This window comes from Carassius gibelio, chromosome B1 (assembly GCF_023724105.1).
Source record: "Carassius gibelio isolate Cgi1373 ecotype wild population from Czech Republic chromosome B1, carGib1.2-hapl.c, whole genome shotgun sequence".
NCBI classification, from domain to species: Eukaryota; Metazoa; Chordata; class Actinopteri; order Cypriniformes; family Cyprinidae; genus Carassius; species Carassius gibelio.
The window spans coordinates 23,102,370-23,122,489 of record NC_068396.1 but is presented as its reverse complement, the minus strand read 5'-3'; the positions used below and the strand labels follow the sequence as shown (position 1 = coordinate 23,122,489).

General features: G+C 37.7%; 1 protein-coding gene across 1 annotated transcript in view; it reads right to left on the bottom strand.

The window, feature by feature from the left end:
- Positions 1-20,120, bottom strand: part of galntl6 (polypeptide N-acetylgalactosaminyltransferase like 6) — a 203,812-nt gene that overhangs the window by 123,993 nt on the left and 59,699 nt on the right. The window contains exons 4-5 of the mRNA XM_052546075.1: positions 14,911-15,049; positions 4,782-4,948 (exon numbers count right to left, since the gene is read on the bottom strand). Coding sequence (XP_052402035.1) covers positions 4,782-4,948; positions 14,911-15,049 — 306 coding nt within the window. The remainder of the gene's footprint in view (positions 1-4,781; positions 4,949-14,910; positions 15,050-20,120) is intronic.

Below are 20,120 nucleotides of genomic sequence, written 5' to 3'. Positions count from 1 at the left end.
CAACGTGCGCCGATAGCTGTCAGAACATTGGACTTGTCTTTGTGGTTTTTTTTTCCATGTGACCCAGTTTCTGTCTTCTTGATTTCTGATTAGTTCCCAGGTGTGTCTCCTTAATTCCCTCATTATCCTGCCTTTATAACCTTAGTCCTTTCAGTTCAGTTTTGTCGGGTCTACCAGTCTATTACATCTGTCTTTCTCCTGTTCTCCATGTTTGGATTTACCCCTGTGTTGGATTAATAAAGACTTTTCTGATTATCCTTGGCTCCGTGTTCCTTCTGGCAGCGTAGTGTGACAGAAGACCTGACAGGAACAGTGTAAATTTTGGTCTACTCTCCGTTTGTTTTCCGTGTTTTTTCCTCAGTCCTTTTTCTTTTTGTTGTATTGTATGGATCCCCTCCTTTGCTTGGAATACCTCCTCCTGCTGGAGCAGGGGGAGAATTTCCTCTGGGTACACACCAGAATGGTCTGGATCATGACACGCCTCACCAACTACCCGGACATTCTACGATGCCAGTTTGAACACCGCGTACAGAACGCCGTTGTCTGAGGATGGTCCCTGAGTGAATTTTTTCACCTTTTATGAAGTGGACACTGGTGAGAAATGGATCTTTGTTCCCCACCTGTTCCCAGGGACTGATTGCCACTCCAGAGCCCAGCCCACCATCTCTCCACGGTAGGGAGCATAAGCCATAAGCCCTGATGATGGACAGCCAGAGCCCAACACATCAGACCAGGTGCGAGAGCCAGCTACAGTGCCCACCATAAGGGAGAGAGCCGCGGTGAGTGCAGAGTGGAGCTCTGCCCCCTGAACTGGAAGTTTAACTGCCCCCTCTCCTCTCTCCATCTCTAGTCCCATCCAGCACTCTTTTGTCCTTGGTTTCCTCATCCACCCCTGAGGGGGCTTCCAATCCTCCAGTGCCTGCTCCTAGAATGTGCCCTCCAATGGCCGATCCTCCAAAATGCCCGCCCTCTCACTCGCTCCAGAGTTTGTCTCGCCTCCGAGGCACGAACTCCGCCTTGGCCCGTAGTCCCAGCGCCTCCACCTTGGCTCCTAGCTCCTTCGCCTCCACCGTCAACCATCAATCCATCAACTCCATGGGGCTCCCTCGTCCCTTTCGGCTCTGCCTTGGGCTCCTCCTTCCATTGTTTCTGTCTGCCAGCCCCCTCCTGGGGGTCCATCCTCCACCATAGCCTCCTCCCAAGCTCCCATCTATGCCTACTCCTGTTGCATACAGTGCGAGGATGCATCTTATATAACCCTAGTCCAGGGGTAACCAACCGTGCTCCTGGCAATTGACTGTCCTGCAAAGTTCAGCTCCAATCCTAATCAAACACACCTGAAGCAACTAATTAAGGTCTTCGGGATCACTTAAAAATTAAAGGCAGGTGTGTTTGATTAGGGTTGGAGCTAAACTTTGCAGGACACGTGATCGCCAGGAGCAGGGTTGGTTACCCCTGACCTAGTCCTTTCAGTTCAGTTTTGTCGGGTCTACCAGTCTAGTACATGTGTCTTTCTCCTGTTCTGTGTTGGATTAAAGATTTTTTCGTTTATCTTCTGCTCTGTGTTCCTTCTGACAGTGTAGTGACTTATTATTATTTTATATTTTTTTTTGAGTAAAGAAAACACTGTACTTAATTAATTATAATTTTATAAATTATAATTATTGATGGAAAATAAATAACAGAAAAAATAACATTATTTCCTGGAATTATTTCCTCTCAAATGGGTTTCGGAATGGTAATACAGAGGTTATATAGAGGATATTGTTGTTGAAATATTTTTAAACAGTGACTAAATATTGTTCCTTGTGCTCAGTTTTAGTTATCTATGTTGTACTTACAACAGCTATATCTACTTGGCTACAGAGACTGGTTGAAATTACAGCTCTTTTTTGTAGCAAAATAAAAAATATATTATCAAAAGGCCAAAAATTATAGAGATTTCTGTATCGTCCAGCCCTAATGGATATCATGCTGCTAAAGAGAATACAAGAAGATGGGGGGAATCAATAACTTCCGCCCCCTTCATATCCACTCCATCATGTCTTGTTTTGTTTAGAGCCAGTGATTACGAGTGGCAGAAGTGTGGCTCTTTGTCAGTCATTCTGGACTGTCCTCTGCTCTATGCTAATTAGATCTCACTTGTTTTTTTGTTTTTTTTGCTGTTGTAATGGATGGTACTGGACATTTTCAAAAGCCACTGTCCAGACAAAAAGGCCACCAGCTGTATACAACCTTCTGTGTGTTTGTGTAGAAAGAGTGCAACTAGAGGAACCGGTTACACTACTGACAGATGCTTATTTCTTCTGAAAATGCACTTTGAAAAGTACTGGGAAACGAATGATTTTTTTCCCCTGTATACTAGTGATGAAATTGCCTCTCATTGTTATATATCTGAGTAAATGTTTGTTGCAAAAAATAAGCGACACATCTGGCAAAAAAACAAACAAACCCTAATTCACTCTTTAAACCACATAAATGACTAATACAAGCACCAGACGAATATTATCGCACAGCCAGACCTTCAGACTGACGGCTGAAGGTCTGGAATCCACTGCAGCTTTCATTAGCTAATGCTCGCCCACGAATCCATTTGACCGTCATGTGAAACAACTAATCACAGTTCATTTTGTTTCAGTGTCACGATTCAGGGCGTGGAAATGTCGCCACAAAAACAGACCAGTGTGTAAAACTCTCCAACATATTGTAAAGATTCTATGCAGCGATATTTGAATATTTCATATACTTTTAAAACTCCAAAGTATTTAGTTTATCCTGTCAAGCACTCATTGTAAAAGTTGCTAACATGACAGCTTTCTTCTTTCGTGAGGGGGTTTGGCGCCACAATATCTGTTTCTAGGCAGAACGTTAAAGAACGTGACACACACATCTCCCGGAAATCCTGTAGAATTCAACCAATCCGATGATAACTTCGACACTCCTGAAGTGTGTCCACTTTTGTATCCCAAATGCATCAGACATTTAGCCGACGGCCCGTGGGCCTGACGTCTGAAGCTGAGACTAACGGACGGATACACAAGAGATTTTGCGCTTTTTCAATGAAGGATCTGCTTTCAAATGACTGCGAAAGGATGCCAGAAGCCTGACATTTTCCATGCTTTGAAGTTCATTGCTACTCTTGCTCTAAAAATCTGTTGAGAGGGAATCTGTGTCTCATATGAGCTCATCATCAACAAGTAATGGCCAATAAGATTGGCAAGATTAGCATAGCTGAGTTGGTCTCCTATATATAGGCACACACACAAACACTGAACCCTGCAGATGTGCAGTATTCCTGCCAACTGTCCTTACATTTATTAACAACACTGTATTACACTATAGGAACATGCCAACACAGACAACAAATCTGTGTTTATCATCATAAGCCAAACAATGCAAGATGCCTCTCAGTCTAATGGCAGCTCATTTCAGCTGGACATGAGTATTGTGATGGGAACAGAGCAGGCCAAAGGGAAGTACACACTCACAATTGTGCTCTCCCATTACTCCTCTACAGGAGTAATGCGTGCCCAGCTGTGAGATGGAATGCTATTGGCTGAGATGTCTTGTACTACAGAGAGGCATTGTGTGATGGGATGGTCTCACTGATTTATTATGTGAGGTACTGGGATGCTGTTCAAAAAAACAGAGTATTTGGCACTACAGTGTTCACCAGCATGCTATCCATGTATTTCCAAGCCAAGACCTGATCCTGATGGATCTTACTGCATTCCACTACCAAAAGTGTTTTCTACTTTTCATGAAAGTACTTTCTACCTTTTATGAACAGTAAGATTAAAAATATGAAATTAACACAATAATGGTCTGTACAGTATGTCTATCTACATACACATACAGATTGATGGATATAATAACAGTAAAATACGTTTATGTTAAAAATATTTTTTATATATAAATTATTAAATTAATATTGTATTATATATATACATGAATGTATAATATATTATGCTGTTTAAATTAAAACATGGTTAAAAAAAATTGTGTGATATTCCTCAAAAATAATGTATTAATACATTTATGATTATGATTATTACATTCTATAATGAAAAAATAATATATTTCTGCCATAATTTCTTAAATTTGACTAAATGTATAAGTATATAACTCTTATGTCATTTTGGCATAATATTCAAGGAACTTTGCTGCTGTTCCATGGGTATTTTCAGGTGATGCATAATATCATTGCCCCCTGCTACACCCAAGTTACAGCAGCAAAGTTCCTTGATTATAACACTGGAATGAGAGTATAGTTACTAGCAATATCAGCCTAGAAAATCACAACTTTTCCTTTTTCTGTCAGTCTTAGTACACAATGTAACTACAGTAGAGTCAAGTTTTAAATCGGAAAAATATCAAAATGATTTGTTCATTTTTGAGCAAGATGCTAATGGTCTAATCAGATTCAATGATCGATGCTAAGCTAAGCTAAAAGTGCTACCGTCAGATGCGGAGATCGTCTGTATGAATTCAAAAACTTTAAAACTCAACTGTTTAACTCTAAGGGAGATGGAAAATTCGGCTATTTTCAACTCTAGGGGAGATGGAAAATTAGGCTATTTTCAAAAATAGCGGAGTGTTCCTTTAAGGGTGTAATTGTAATTGTCACTCAGTGGTCATTCTGTCTCCAATAAATGACAAAGCACAGTCTACGTCTCTAAATGACTAAAAACCCCTTTTTGTAACACCCACCCGGTGTTGTCAAACTGCCCTGATGTCAAGCAGATGTTCTGAGAGGGAAACAAAACAGCTCTGCCACTTACCTCTGTCACTGTAGTCGTCTACCAGTATGATCTCTGCAATCAGGTGGTCGGGTGTGCGGTTGGTGATGCTGTGGATGGTTCTGAGCAGAGAGGACCAGCCTTCGTTATGGAATGGGATGATAATACTTGTGTTTGGGAGGTTTTCAAGATACAGCTTCTGCTTACAGCTACAGAGAAGAAAGAATGATATAGAGAGTGAGACTGAGGCAGGCAAACACTACTGTATCTACTTATGCTTTGCATAAAATGCTTGATCTGTGCATTAACATATAATCCACATATTGTAAGGCACTTAACACACACTCCCGACATTGCATAAGCCTCTTCAGAACAATGATGTGTGAAATACAAATCTTGTCACTTATTGCACTAGATCTTGCCAAACTGTAAAAATATTATTTGAAAACAAAAGTACCCGCATGGGCCGCTCCAATGCCGTGGGCAACGGCGCGGCAGCTCAGATCATAAATCAATGTTTTGAGAGGTCCTTCAGTCCCAACGTGCTCATAAAGCATTCAGAAATCTGCATGCTAATTGAGCTCCGACAAAGCCGGCACTGACAGATGAAGTGGCACTTTATGGCTCACAACGGTCTCTCTAATTCAGCACCCTGACAAACTTGACAAGCCGGCCCTAATTCATACACCTCCATATAATAATCATTCTCAGGGTGCTGCATGGTTTATTAACATTTCACTTCCATGCAGGTGGAAAAAAAGACAGAAAACAAAAATACAGTGTAGAGAGAAGCACCATGGTGAATGAATGCATTCTGGAGAGGAGCCAGCATCTAAAACAGCCCTGTCTGACCTGTCAGATCAGTCTACTAATGAAACACAGCTTAGGAAGAAAAAGGCACCCCATTTGCATAGTAATAGGCAGACAGTGTCACATGTATTACTGAAACATGCAACTGTCACATACGGCAAATGCTCAAAATTGTTATTAAAGATTACTTATTTTCATGAAAACGCTACAGTTCAGGATTTGAGCTAAGGTACTTTGTGGAAAGATAACTTCTCCAGTGAGATATATATATATATATATATATATATATATATATATATATATATATATATATATATATATATAATTATTATTTTTTGCTTTATCCTCAATTCAAAAATGCATATTCTATCTGATTAAAAAAACTTTTACATTTGGGGTAAGAACAAAAATACATATTTTTGTAAGAGGTGACTTTGTGTTTGTCTGTATGGCTGTATGGTGAATTTTAATGTTTTTAAAAGAAGACACTTATGCTCACCAACGCCATTTATTTTATCAAAATACAGAAAAAACAATAATATTGTGTACAAGTTAAAATAACTTTTATTTGTTTAAATGCATTTTAAAATGTAATTTATTCTTATGTGATGCAAGCTGAGCCATTTTAGCAGCCATTACTCCAGTCTTTAGTGTCATATGACTGAAAAAATCAGTCTGATATGATATGATATGATATGATATGATATGATATGATATGATATGATATATGATATGATATGTTATGCTTTGTTTTGCTTTATTCAAAAGACTATGGGCCAGTTTCTATAACACCAGTGCAATCCTTATTTTGGTATTAAAATAGTACTGTCAGGATTTGCTAAAGACATGTTGAAAAGAATTAGCATTAAAAAGTCGTGGACACTGTTATTTTTGTGCCTGACCTTGAATATGCATTTGTAAGAGTTTCCCTTTCAGATGCAAAACTTATCGGAGAGTATTCACATGAATTACACAATGCGATTTACTAACGTTTATTTTGATGAAATTACTAGTATTTGCTTGCATATTTAAACTAATTTGTGCATGTGCTGTAAGTAGTTCACCCGCACCTGATGAGCATTGGCTCAGATTTTTTGTCACTACCGTAATTTCCGGACTATAAGTCGCAATTTTTTTCATAGTTTGGCTGGTCCTGCGACTTATAGTGAGGTGCGACCTATTTATCAAAATTCATTTGACATGAACCAAGAGAAATGAACAAAGAGAAAACATTAACGTTTACAGCCGCTAGAGGGTGCTCTATGCTGCTCAGTGCTCCTGTAGTCTACCACTGAAAGCAAGGAGCGCCCTATCGCGGCTGTAGACGGTAATGTTTTCTCTTGGTTCTTGGTTCTTGGTTCTAAATTAATGTGACTTATAGTCCAGTGCGACTTATAGTCCGAAAAATACGGTACGCTAATTTACGCTGAGCTTGGTATATTGTGCTGGTCGATATGTAAATGAGATGTTGTGCCTGTGTTCTTTCACTTGTTTGTTGTCAGTAAATCAACTGCAGAAATTTCCATGCCCAGCGCACAGTTTTGGAATTGTGCTCTCATGCTAATTTGTCCCGTTTAGTAAATCTGGCCCTATATGTGTGTTTTTAAAACTCTCGGCCATTTTTCACTTGGGAAAGCATGGAATCTGTCCAGTTTTTTTGTGCTTGTTGTTTGCACAAACTGAAGCTGCAGCAGCATCTGTGTATCTCTCTGTTACCAGCATTAAAAAGTGAATACACGGGCATGCTGGCTCACACTGAGACGGTTATTCACATTCTGTCTGTTGGCAGGTTCCACACTGAGCGCCACAGGCTTATAACTATAGGGGATGTAAATAAAAATAAAAGCCCCACACCAGGCTCTTCACCGGAACACTGTCTGCAGTTCTCAAAAGCTAACAGCAGGTGAACAACAGACAAACTTTTTTACAAAGAAGACATAGGCAATGTTCTCTAACCTTGTAACGACACTAAAAACATGTTTTAAAGACTTCACATTCATACACATTATCAAAGCCTGGAAGCTTGGCAAGCCAGCTTAAATGGACCTGAAGCCTGTTCAGAAATATAAATTATATTTTAGTTATCGACAACCGTGTAATGGATTGGTCCTCCTCTTTGGTGCATGAGTCATAGAAAGATGTGTTCTTGCCAAAGGAAAATCCATGGCGGTGGAGACATTCAAGGGAAGGTAATGGTGCAGATCCTTCTGAGAACAATTAACGATCAATCCATCAAGGAGCTCATTTAGATGGAAGTGTGAAACCAGACCTTCTCCTTTAAATCTTGCTAAATGGATGGACTGTGAACCACACTAATGATGCCTCTCTCTTTTTTGGTGCTATGCTTTGATACTGATGATAATGCATTTGTTCTAGAAAATATTCATAAGAATTAATTTCCTCTAATCCAGCCTGTCCCGTTCAAAAAAATTACAAATAAAAATATTTACTTTTCATCAAGGCTGTATTTATTTGATCAAAAATGCAGTTAAAGGGGGAGACTTAGGTGCCCTTGAGCAAGGCATCGAACCCCCAACAGCTCCCCGGGCGCCGCAGCATAAAAAATGGCCGCCCACTGCTCTGGGTGTGTGTTCACAGTGTGTGTGTGTGTGTGTGTGTGTGTTCACTGCTCTGTGTGTGTGCACTTTGGATGGGTTAAATGCAGAGCACGAATTCTGGGTATGGGTCACCATACTTGGCTGAATGTCACGTCACTTTCACTTCCACTTCCACTTAAAAACTGTAATATTATGAAATATATATATATATATATATATATATATATATATATATATATATATATATATATATATATTAATGTATTTATGCAATTATCTAATCAACCAATCACATGGCAGTGTGGTCCTGGTCAAGACAATCTCCAGAACTCCAAACTGAATGTCAGAATAGGAAAGAAAGGTGATTTAAGCAATTTTGAGCGTGGCATGGTTGTTGGTGCCAGACGTGGCGGTCTGAGTATTTCACAATCTGTTCAGTTACTGGGATTTTCATGCACAACCATTTCTAGGGTTTACAAAGAATGGTGTGAAAAGGGAAAAACATTCAGTATGCGGCAGTCCTGTAAACAGAAATGGATCACATGGATCCAGGTGTGGGGGATTTTTTCTTGGCACACTTTAGGCCCCTTAAGGCAAATTGGGCATCGTTTAAACGCCACGGCCTACCTGAGCATTGTTTCTGACCATGTCCATCCCTTTATGACCACCATGTACCCATCTTCTGATGGCTACTTCCAGCAGGATAATGCACCATGTCACAAAGCTCAAATCATTTCAAATTGGTTTCTTGGACATGACAATGAGTTCACTGTACTAAAATGGCCCCCACAGTCACTAGATCTCAACCCAATAGAGCATCTTTGGGATGTGTTGGAACGGGAGCTTCGTGCTCTGGATGTGCATCTCACAAATCTCCATCAGCTGCAAGATGCTATCCTGTCAATATGGGCCAACATTTCTAAAGAATGCTTTCAGCACCTTGTTAAATCAATGCCACGTAGAAGGCAGTTCTGAAGGCGAAAAGGGGTCAAACACAGTATTAGTATGGTGTTCCTAATAATCCTTTAGCTGAGTGTTTGTGTATATATATATATATATATATATATATATATATATATATATATATATATATATATATATATATATATATATATATATATTAGTGCTGGACAGTGATTTATTTATTTTTTAAATCACGATTAATCACACTATTGTTTGCAATTATTTGCAATTAATTGCATTGTTATGATCAAAAATAATAATTCATTCAAAAGTAGTGTATTGTGCACTTCTTTCATTTAAAAGTAGGCTTACTGCTATTTGAACAAAAGTGTAATAACATTTGGTTTGCAAACACTTTAAACACATAAGGTGCTTTTTACAGCAGTGTTTCTTTTACATAGTAGCAGATAAAATATTTATTGTAGCCTGTATCTCAATTTATAACATGAATGTAATTAAATTAAATCTAAAAAAGCCATTTGTTACTGACAGGACATTATCATTTTTATAGATAATATTTTATAGTTTATTACAGAAAAACAAGAGTCCAGAGCCTCGATTATAACATTATAACAGGCACCTTGATGGGTGGGTAGAGACTCGTATGCGGGATGTGGGAGGGTGTGCTCTCAGTAGGCAATCTTATTTGTGCCGGAGCGCATTTGACCCCCAAAGCCTGGTTCGTTTGACTAGTGTAATTGTTCTGTTTATCAGTCCCTGACTTGATTGGAAGAGGTAGGCAAGAGCACGGTTCAGTTACATATAGATCAGTGAGTGTGATTGCTAACCGCGCCAGAGTGCAGATCTTCTGATACGTGCTGCATTATTAAGGCATATTTTTAAATATGCCTTAATAGTGATTTTCTAATGTCTAATTATAAATCCAACAGCATAAGGTGAAAATAACTATATACACAAGGGAGTGGAAACTGTAAGTGAATACATGAACCTTTGACAATTCTTTCACCATTGATTTGCAGAAGATTTTCTGTGATGTTACTGTTAGGCAGTGCTGGGAAGGTTACTTTGGAGATTTAATAGCTTACAGGTTACCTATTTAAAAAGTAATAAGTAGTATAACTATATCAAATAGTTTATTAAACTAATGTAACAGATTACATTTCTAAATGTAAAATATTCATTTAAAAAAAAATAAAGCAGGCAGGGTTAAGCTTACAGTAGAACTCATCACTGATTATTGGCTTACTTTCAAAAGCCTTTCATCACTTAAATTAAGATTATAATAATTTACTTTTAAACCACAGCCACCACAAAATGACACTTTAGCACCTTTTTTACTTTGATATGTGATTCTGATTAAATTCTGATCATTCTTGTTAAATACAGGTTTAAAATCATAACAAGGAATAGTTTGATAGCTATGATACTGTTTTTAAAATCAAATCTTTTCACAGCTATAACAGGAAACACTGGCATCTAACAATGTCTTGGGAAGAAAAAGCCAGTTGATCTAAAGCAAATGCATAATCCCAAATAAGAAATAAAAAGTTATTGAATAAGCATGCCTCTTATTCTGTGTACTAAACCTCTGAAACATTGGTATATATGACACCCCTCATTATTATATATATATATATATATATATATATATATATATATATATATATATATTTTTTTTTTATATATATATATATATAAATATATATATATATATTAGGGATGGCACGGTTCGCTGAAAAAAACTAAATGTTCACCATACATGGTTCGGCACGCGCTGTGATCCTGGTTCAACTTAAATCTTCCCATTACAACAACAGCGATAAAAAAATAAAAAAATAAATAATAATAATAATAAAACCTGGACAAACCATGCACTCTTGTTAAATGCGAATAGTGCTGCAGAGATATCAACCTTAATTAGCATTAACAGTATTCTGGAATATGGACAGTCATTTATTCCATCATCACCTGGGCGCTGAAAAGTTTGTTTTATATGTTTGTGTATTTGTTTTCGGGAAGTTATAACATAGAAATGTATCGAGGGCTGTTCGATAAACGTGCTAATGTTAGCGATGGCTAACCGTAGCTGCGTTTGATAATTAAGTTAGCTAGCTATAACTTAACGTTACCCATTTTATTATATAGGGCTGTGCATGTCTTTACTCATGTACATCTCATCAGTAAAGACGCTCCTGTAATTAGGAGTATATCTCCAGCACGTGTGTTCAGATCAGGATTGCCAGGTTTTCACATCAAAATCCTGCCCAATTGCTTCTCAAAATTAGCCCAATCTCGCTTCCAGAAGGTTCCCCGATAAAACATTGCTTCCCAGGGTTAAAATATAGGTTTTTTAGCAGGGTTGCCTTCGTATAATTCGCATTTTAGAGGCTAACAATGTCTTGGGAAGAAAAAGCCAGTTGATCTAAAGCATATGCATAATCCCAAATAAGAAATAAAAAGTTATTGAATAAGCATGCCTCTTATTCTGTGTACTAAACCTCTGAAACATTGGTGCCTTGTATTTTAAAGCAGTCAGTGCAGTTAATAAATAAATAAATTAAATCTGTATGTGTGTGTTTGTGGGAAAAAATCAAATGCAACTCCCTTTGTAATTCTTAACATTGTTAACATTTTCAAAGTAACTATAATTTAATAACATTTTTTTTTCTCAGTAACTGTAGCAGATTGCACTTACATTTATTTTGTAATTAAATGACATAATTCCATCACATGTAACTAGTTATACTCCCTAACCCTGGTGTTAGGGAATAGAATATATGGGGAGTATTAACACTATATATGACACCCCTCATTATTATATATATATATATATATATATATATATATATATATATATATATTTTTTTTTTTTTTTTTTTTATATATATATAAATATATATATATATATTAGGGATGGCACGGTTCGCTGAAAAAAACTAAATGTTCACCATACATGGTTCGGCACGCGCTGTGATCCTGGTTCAACTTAAATCTTCCCATTACAACAACAGCGATAAAAAAAAATAATAATAATAATAAAACCTGGACAAACCATGCACTCTTGTTAAATGCGAATGCAGTATTCTGGAATATGGCCAGTCATTTATTCCGTCATCACCTGGGTGCTGATAGCGCGCACTCACAGGTATGACCTGAATAACACACGCTAATATGTGTTTAAAGGTGCCATATGCAGAAATTGAGGTAAAAATATCCATAACATGACGTACACGCATCAAAAGAATGAGAAGAAATAAGGGCGATGATGTCATTAAAAAAATGTCAAGTTATAGTGCTGCAGAGATATCAACCTTAATTAGCATTAACAGTATTCTGGAATATGGACAGTCATTTATTCCATCATCACCTGGGTGCTGAAAAGTTTGTTTTATATGTTTGTGTATTTGTTTTCGGGAAGTTATAACATAGAAATGTATCGAGGGCTGTTCGATAAACGTGCTAATGTTAGCGATGGCTAACCGTAGCTGCGTTTGATAATTAAGTTAGCTAGCTATAACTTAACGTTACCCATTTTATTATATAGGGCTGTGCATGTCTTTACTCATGTACATCTCATCAGTAAAGACGCTCCTGTAATTAGGAGTATATCTCCAGCACGTGTGTTCAGATCAGGATTGCCAGGTTTTCACATCAAAATCCTGCCCAATTGCTTCTCAAAATTAGCCCAATCTCGCTTCCAGAAGGTTCCCCGATAAAACATTGCTTCCCAGGGTTAAAATATAGGTTTTTTAGCAGGGTTGCCTTGGTATAATTCGCATTTTAGGGGCTAAATATCACGTTATTTGTATTGGGGTCGCTGTGACCAGCGGACATGAAAAACAACCACCACAGACTTGGCAACACTGGTTGGCATTTACTACACAGAGCCGTAATTCACTGACAATCTACACAACATCGATGTTAAAATCGCATGCGATTCTTTGTCGATTTTGAAAGCGATTTTGTGTTAGTTGTCGGTAGACTAAGGCTCTGTGCAGTAACTGCCGCTCCACCTGAACCAGTGTTGCCAAGTCTGCGGTTGTTTTTCATGTCTGCGGTTTGAAGCAATCCCAATACCAATAACGTGATATTTAGCCCCTAAAATGCTTATTTTACCAGGGAAACCCTTCCCCAAAATTTATATTTTAACCCCGGGAAGCAAGTTTTATCGGGGAACCTCCCGGAAACGCGATTGGGCTAGTTTTGGACTAGTTTTAAGAAGCAACTGGGCAGGATTTGTTGTGAAAACCTGGCAACCCTGATCTGAATGCACATGCTGGAGATATACTTCTAATTACAGGAGCGTCTTTACTGATGAGAGGTGCATGGAAATCGCATTCGATTTTTTGCACAGCCCTATGTATCATAACTAACCTGCTCTGTCTAGTCTGTTGGTCTCCGTGTCCTCTTTGCTTCGTGGTTTTTCTGTGTGTGAAAAAATTGATGTGTGGCGTGAAAGCGTGTGAAAAGAGTCAATTGCGTGTGTCTCACGGTGAATGCTTGAGAGTTGGCACATTAGTTCCCTCTCGAGGCGGTAACTCAACATTACGTCAGCTAAGACGTATATGGGAACTCTTCCCGTCTCCACTTTCACGTTTAGCGTTTGTATTAATCTATGATGTGTCCCTGTTTGCCTACAGGGACATAAAAAAAAAAATTAAAAGTGATACGTGGACCAAGGTGTCTGAGATTGTTCATTTTAAGTAAAGGATCCTAATATTTCGTCCACAACAATATTTAATGAGGCTATGAACTCCTTGTGGTTAGTCTGCATGAGATCAACAAGCTTGTTTGCTTTGCGGCCGCTTTAAATACAAAATAAGCATTCGATCTACGTTAGAGCGTCTGAGCGCTCACAAATCTTTCTGCAGCATCGTGAGCAGAGCGGCAAGAGCGATTTTTGACGCTCTAGACGCCGGCGGTGTGAACGCACAGTTAGGCTTCGGCTATGGCTGTAGTGTTGTTGTGAAAGTAGGGGCGGAGCATAGAGACTATGCCGTTTCTCGTTTGTTACTCTAGAGTAGACCAATTCACTTTATTGAGGCATACTGCCCCCATCTGGTATGGAATGTGGAGTATGACTTGATTTTTTTTGCCAAACATTACAGATGGCACCTTTAAACTAACTGCATTTAATGTTTGTCAGTTTAAACATTTACCAAGCTCGCGCGCGCAGTGAGAAGATTTGTGTGCGCTCATCCAAAGAGCGCAAACCCGTGCCTCAGATCGCGAGCAAATATTAAGCTCTCTTTGAAGTATTGTGTTTTAATTTACAAATTCAGACAAAAATTATGTCAAAAGGTAGAAGAAAAGAATAATCTTTATCTTTATAATCGATTACTTTATTCAATTTCTGTACCTAAAAATGAATACTAGAAAAAAAAAAAAAAAATGAAAATCACAGTTTATTTTTTGTATCTTTACTCTGTTGTATTTATCTGTGCTGTTGCTTGTAGTTGGATAGAATCTTTTTATTTTAAATTTTTTATTAGAAAGTAGTTTTTCCATAAACACACATACCACATACCAGACTGTACCGAAAACAATAATTTTGAGGTAAAATCTCAAAGCTATAGGCTAATAGTAAAAAAAAAAAAAAAAAAAAAAACACCCAAGAAAAATTATACTTGCTCTCATTTGTTTTGATGTTATATGACAGTAAAAGGTGCACAAACAAAAAAATCTATCAGCCATGAAATCACTAAGCTAATTAATCCAAATTAGATTAATTCCTCATTTAGGACAAAACCATTAATTAAAACACACTGCGAAAGTATGGCCTGCCATGGATCATTAAAACCATGCTGATGTCTAGCTCAAGCTGTGCAGCTCTGGAGGCTGGTTACTGTGAACATGTTGTGAGAATCTGCTCGACTCACTTTGGATGTCTGATGTCAGGAAGGGAGCGGTCCAGAGCGATATTGTTGCTGACGTAGATGTTGAAGCCATTCTCTTTGTATACTGATTCATCACACTCGTCCTCTGCGAGCGGGTACGGTTTCCCATGCTCCCCTTTTCCTGAAACAGAAGCAGTCAGACATTAGCAACCATGCTGAGCACAGCCAAGATGTTGACAAGGTGAGCATGTGTGTACTAACAACGAACATGCACCCCTCCAAAGATAGAAAGCACCGCTGTGAAAACTGACAATTTATTTTATTATTATTTTATGACTGAATAGCTGAAACAACTTAACCAACTAGCCTGGCCTTTCCCTGAATGCTGACCAGACACAGTCCAGTATGAAGGCTCAAAATGCTGACTGAGTTGCTGGCTCTGCAGTGTATATTATGGTCTCAGCCGCTTCCAACTGTGTCTAGTTTGTCACAGTTGATGAAAATCCTACTTATCGTTACTTAATGGAATATTCACATAAAAATTCAAATTCTGTCATCTACTCACCCTCATGGAGTTATTCTGCAGCATGTGCTGCTCTTTTTTAATACAGAAAAAGTGTACTGTAACTACAGTCATATTGCTGCAATAACATAATGCAATGCATTTTCCAAATACTGTCATACCGCTATTCAGTAGATAAGAGCGCTATATAAAGTGTATTGACAGGGAAACTGGATGAACTGTATACTCTTCTTACTATTTGTTGTAATTTAACTTTAAGACACACAACTTACTGTTTTTGACATAGTATTAAATACCACATATACAGTAGCCCTATGATTTCCACAGTGCACAAAAATATGTACGATAGCAATAGTGCTGTACAAATAATCATATCCTGATATGAAATAATGTATGCAAATATTAAAGTGCAAAAGATCATGTAAACACTATTGTCAAGTTTTTCTTTTGCTTATTGACCAAATGGGAAAATATGGGGGAAAAAATATATTTGATGTCATTGGCATGCACAGACCTCCCGAGGGCAGGGCGAAATGGCGTTACGAGGGCACAATCGTGGACCGGGGACAGGGGTTTAGACTCTGTATGGGTTTGTTCCCCCCGGCTAGGGGTGGGCGATATGATAACAATATAACTTATTTATTTTATTTTATTTTAATTTTTTAAAATATGATTTTATCACAATTCTTTGTCATGTTGGTTTTTCTATGTTGCAATATTTTTAATTACTACTGTTTTGAAAGTAAATTTGTGTTTGATATTACAATGTTTTATGTGTACTCCTGACACTAAAATAAGCCACTATAATTTTAATTTGTAGTTTAAATTCTGATAAACTTTTTCAAAAAAAATACAAATATTTTTTTTATTATTCCTACAGGAAAAGAAAGCTCACATATACTTTAAATGTCATAAGGGTGAGACGATTAGAGTTATCCCTTTAAAGTGCTAAAAAAATGTCTCAAGCAGTCTGAAGTAGTGCATACTGTAGCATTTCAGTTTTAAGAAGACATGCACTCTTTCATGAAAAGTAAGAATTTGTCTGTGGTAGCAACGTAGGCTTCACAGCACCATTTCATCAGAACTTATTCTTTGAATGGTTTCCTTATGTCCTGAGTAGTCCTAATTGACTGATCAGTGCCACTAATATCTCTCTGAGAATGGCTGCTTTTCTGAAGTCATTAAACAAAATTTTATCATCTCTTAAATAATTAAATGGCAAAACTGAACATTTAAATCTAGCATCCCCAATACAGCTCTCAAACATTTAAGTATACACACACAAATACACAAAGGTGTTACTGTCATGTTATTATTAAACATAAAATACAGATTGTATAGCATGACTTTGAAAGCTCTGCTAATGAGGAGCATTGAGAGAATATTCCAGCAAAAACAGATCATTCAGGTTATGTATTTGTCTGTACTATATGCATGCATTTTCCCGCATATACTGTATGTATGCACATAATGTGTGTGTGTGTGTGTGTGTGTGTCTGTAAGCCTTATTCATTAAATACATCCCTTAGTGCATTTCAGCACAAAGTCATCTCTCTGTGACATGTGCATAATTACTATAACTTTACACCCACTCCTCTGGCATTTTTCTGGCATGATAACAGAGTTAAACAGAACATTTAAATCATAATGCAAAATTACAGATTTTAATACTCCTACACACAAGCCCTCAGTGTAACTGTGTACACGTGTTTGCCTCTTAAAAGCATTGAACAACAGTTCCATGCAGAGTTTATTATTGTTCTCAGAACTTTTGGGGAAAGGCTTCAGAGAGCATTGTGGTTTTGATCACTGACAGGCATGTGGATAACAGAAGCAAAGGATTTTGTTCAGTTGGTGCAATTGCACAACAAGCTCTAAATCTGATAAATACTGGTTCTGTATTGGATCAGCTGGACCTCTGTTCTGTGTCGACTCCTGAATTATTTGAATGAGATATAGTCTATATAACTTGGCAATTTTACACACCGGGATCTCCACTCCTGAATATGTGGTTTTGAATGCCACTGCTGTTGTGATTTGTCAATTAGATTTAAAGGTCTCTGCATGCTGGGTTAAAGATAAGTAAAACCTTGCAATTGCTTCTTTAGAATGTTAAATTATTCTGTGCCTAAAAATACACACACACACAGACAGACATATATATTTATATGGCCAATATATACATATGATTATTATTATTATTATTATTAATAATTATTATTTGTAACCATACACACATTCGTACTGAGCTGTTCTTTCGGTTCGGTATGCATGTGTACAGAACAAACACTTATTTTTTTATTTTTTTATTTTATTTATACATTTTTCTCTGGAAATTCAAATAATAAATGGCTTTTTGACAGTCTTTGATGTGGCCGGACAGATCGCTGTATAAAAGCCTTGGAGAGCCACTTTTGGGATGGTTCAGAAACATTCTGGTTTAAACCCAACAGAAGCATTGAGTCGAGCAGCCACGATCCACTCCGGTTTCTGTGTCTGAGCCGTTACGTGCCACAGACTTGAGAAGAACGGAGCGTGATTAAAAGTTATCATCAGTGTTGCCAATTTTGGGATTTTTTCACCAAATTTGCTAATTTCTTATTGTAGCTGCGACCTGCTGTAGGCCCGTGACCTTTCACGTTTGCTCTCAATCATGCCAATGAGTCTGCACAGAGAACACACCAGTACACCATGCCTGCCATGATGCACACCACAATTTCATTGATTACATGAGGGCACCAACTTAATCAATGCATGAACATCTTGTTTTAACCATGGACACAAAAGTTATACTACAATTCATGCACAGTCATGTCAACCAGATACTGAGAGACAGTGCATTAGGGTGACCACCCGTCCCGCGTAGCGTGTGCACTTACAGCATTTGAAGCCCAATTCATGTGTGCCACAAATTGAGACTGTGTCACGCATAATCAATGCTTGCTCAAAAAAAGTTGGTTGCTCTATATCCTCGAGCCCCAGGCAGCCAAACGAACATTACTTGACAGTTCAGCATGCTACTGTTGCCACACCCACCCCTCAGTTGAACTGCTGACTAGGTTGTTGTCAGCTTTTTCATTGTTGTCATGACAGCACACGCACGTGCATACCAGACACACTGGGAAGGATCCTTTAGATGCACGCTTTCCAATTCGAAAAATGGAGAAAATGAGGCACCGCCATCATCAATTAAAAAAGAGAAGGTGTGTCCTGTTTCAAACTGTTTGTTTTTTTCATGCGCCTGCCTTTACTAACATGCAAGTTCACCATCCTCTCTCCCCCTTCTTGTTCCGTGAACCTCTGGAGTTGTGAGTTTAGATTTTTTTTTTTTTTTAACTATTCCTGTGATGTTGAGCAACTACGAAATTAAATAAATTAAATAGCTAAAGTAAATCGTAAGTGGAAGTGCATATGTCAATTCTGTCATGAGCATACATCAGCAATTACACATGTTTAGGGGAATAGGGCATTATTAATATACCATGTAAGGTGGTATGTGCTAGAAATGGGCAAACCACTATCAGTGAGTCTGCCCATGGGGTTGGGGAACCGCCGCGCAAGGCAGTGTCCCACATTGTCCCTCAGAAACATACCCCTTGTCCCCCCTTGGGCTTATTAGCAGGTGGTCACCCTACAGTGCATCATTGTGTCATATGTGCTGGGATGCAGTATTTAGCATATTTTTCTTTAGTAATCGTGTGTATTGACTGAAATAAGTTAGTATGAATAAAGTTTTTGTTTTTGGAGAATATCTCTTATCTGTTGTATTTGAGCAGAACAGGGATGCACTTTGGTGACAAATAAAACAAATTCCCAACAAAGTCCATCATTTCCATCATTTTTTCTTTTTTAATAAATCTGCAAAAATGTCAACAATTCTGTGTTTTTCTGTCAATATGGGCTGCTGTGTGTACATTAATGAGGAAAATAAACTTAAATGATTTTAGCAAATGGCTGCAATATACTGTAACAAAGAGTGACAAATTTAAGGGGGTCTGGATACTATATACCCACTGTATATGTAAACACACACACACACACTATTATATATATATATATATATATATATAAATTAATAAATTAAATTATTAATAATAATAATAATAAGAAGAAGAAGAAGAAGAAGAAGAAGAAGAAGAAGAAGAAGAAGAAAAAGAAGAAGAAGAAACACTTTAATCTGGAAAGATCTATTACTTCTCCCTGTCATTCATATTCTACCATCTCCAATGAACTAGATTCATGTTAAAATTTGTGGATGTTTTTCAGAATGAATGCTGCTATCACAAAATTTGCCACCAACAGATGGTGTGCTCTGAAAGCTCTCTGATAGAATAATGCTGCATGCTCCGATGTGACGGGTCAACACAGAACAGTTGGGCCGAGTGGGCCATATGCAGAAGTACGTGGTCCTGCCTGCAGGTGCCAGAAAACCATCCTCCCTCTAATCTGATAAATCTCCCTGCTTAATACAGTGACTTCTTTTTTCCAAACAGCAACAAAACAAGCCTCTTTCTGGGTACCTTCTGGGTACCTGCTTTCATACAGTTATCTGCTGCACGCAATTATTTGTTATCCTGAGCACTTGCATTTAGCATCTGGGATTTAAGAGTATTTTTAAGTATCTAAAGATAAAAATAATTTTGAATGTAAAAGCCCTGCAATGTCAAAATGCATTTATCCAAAAAGAAATGTAGTCCCTGAAGAGGCATTTAGAAAATAAAGGTAGAAC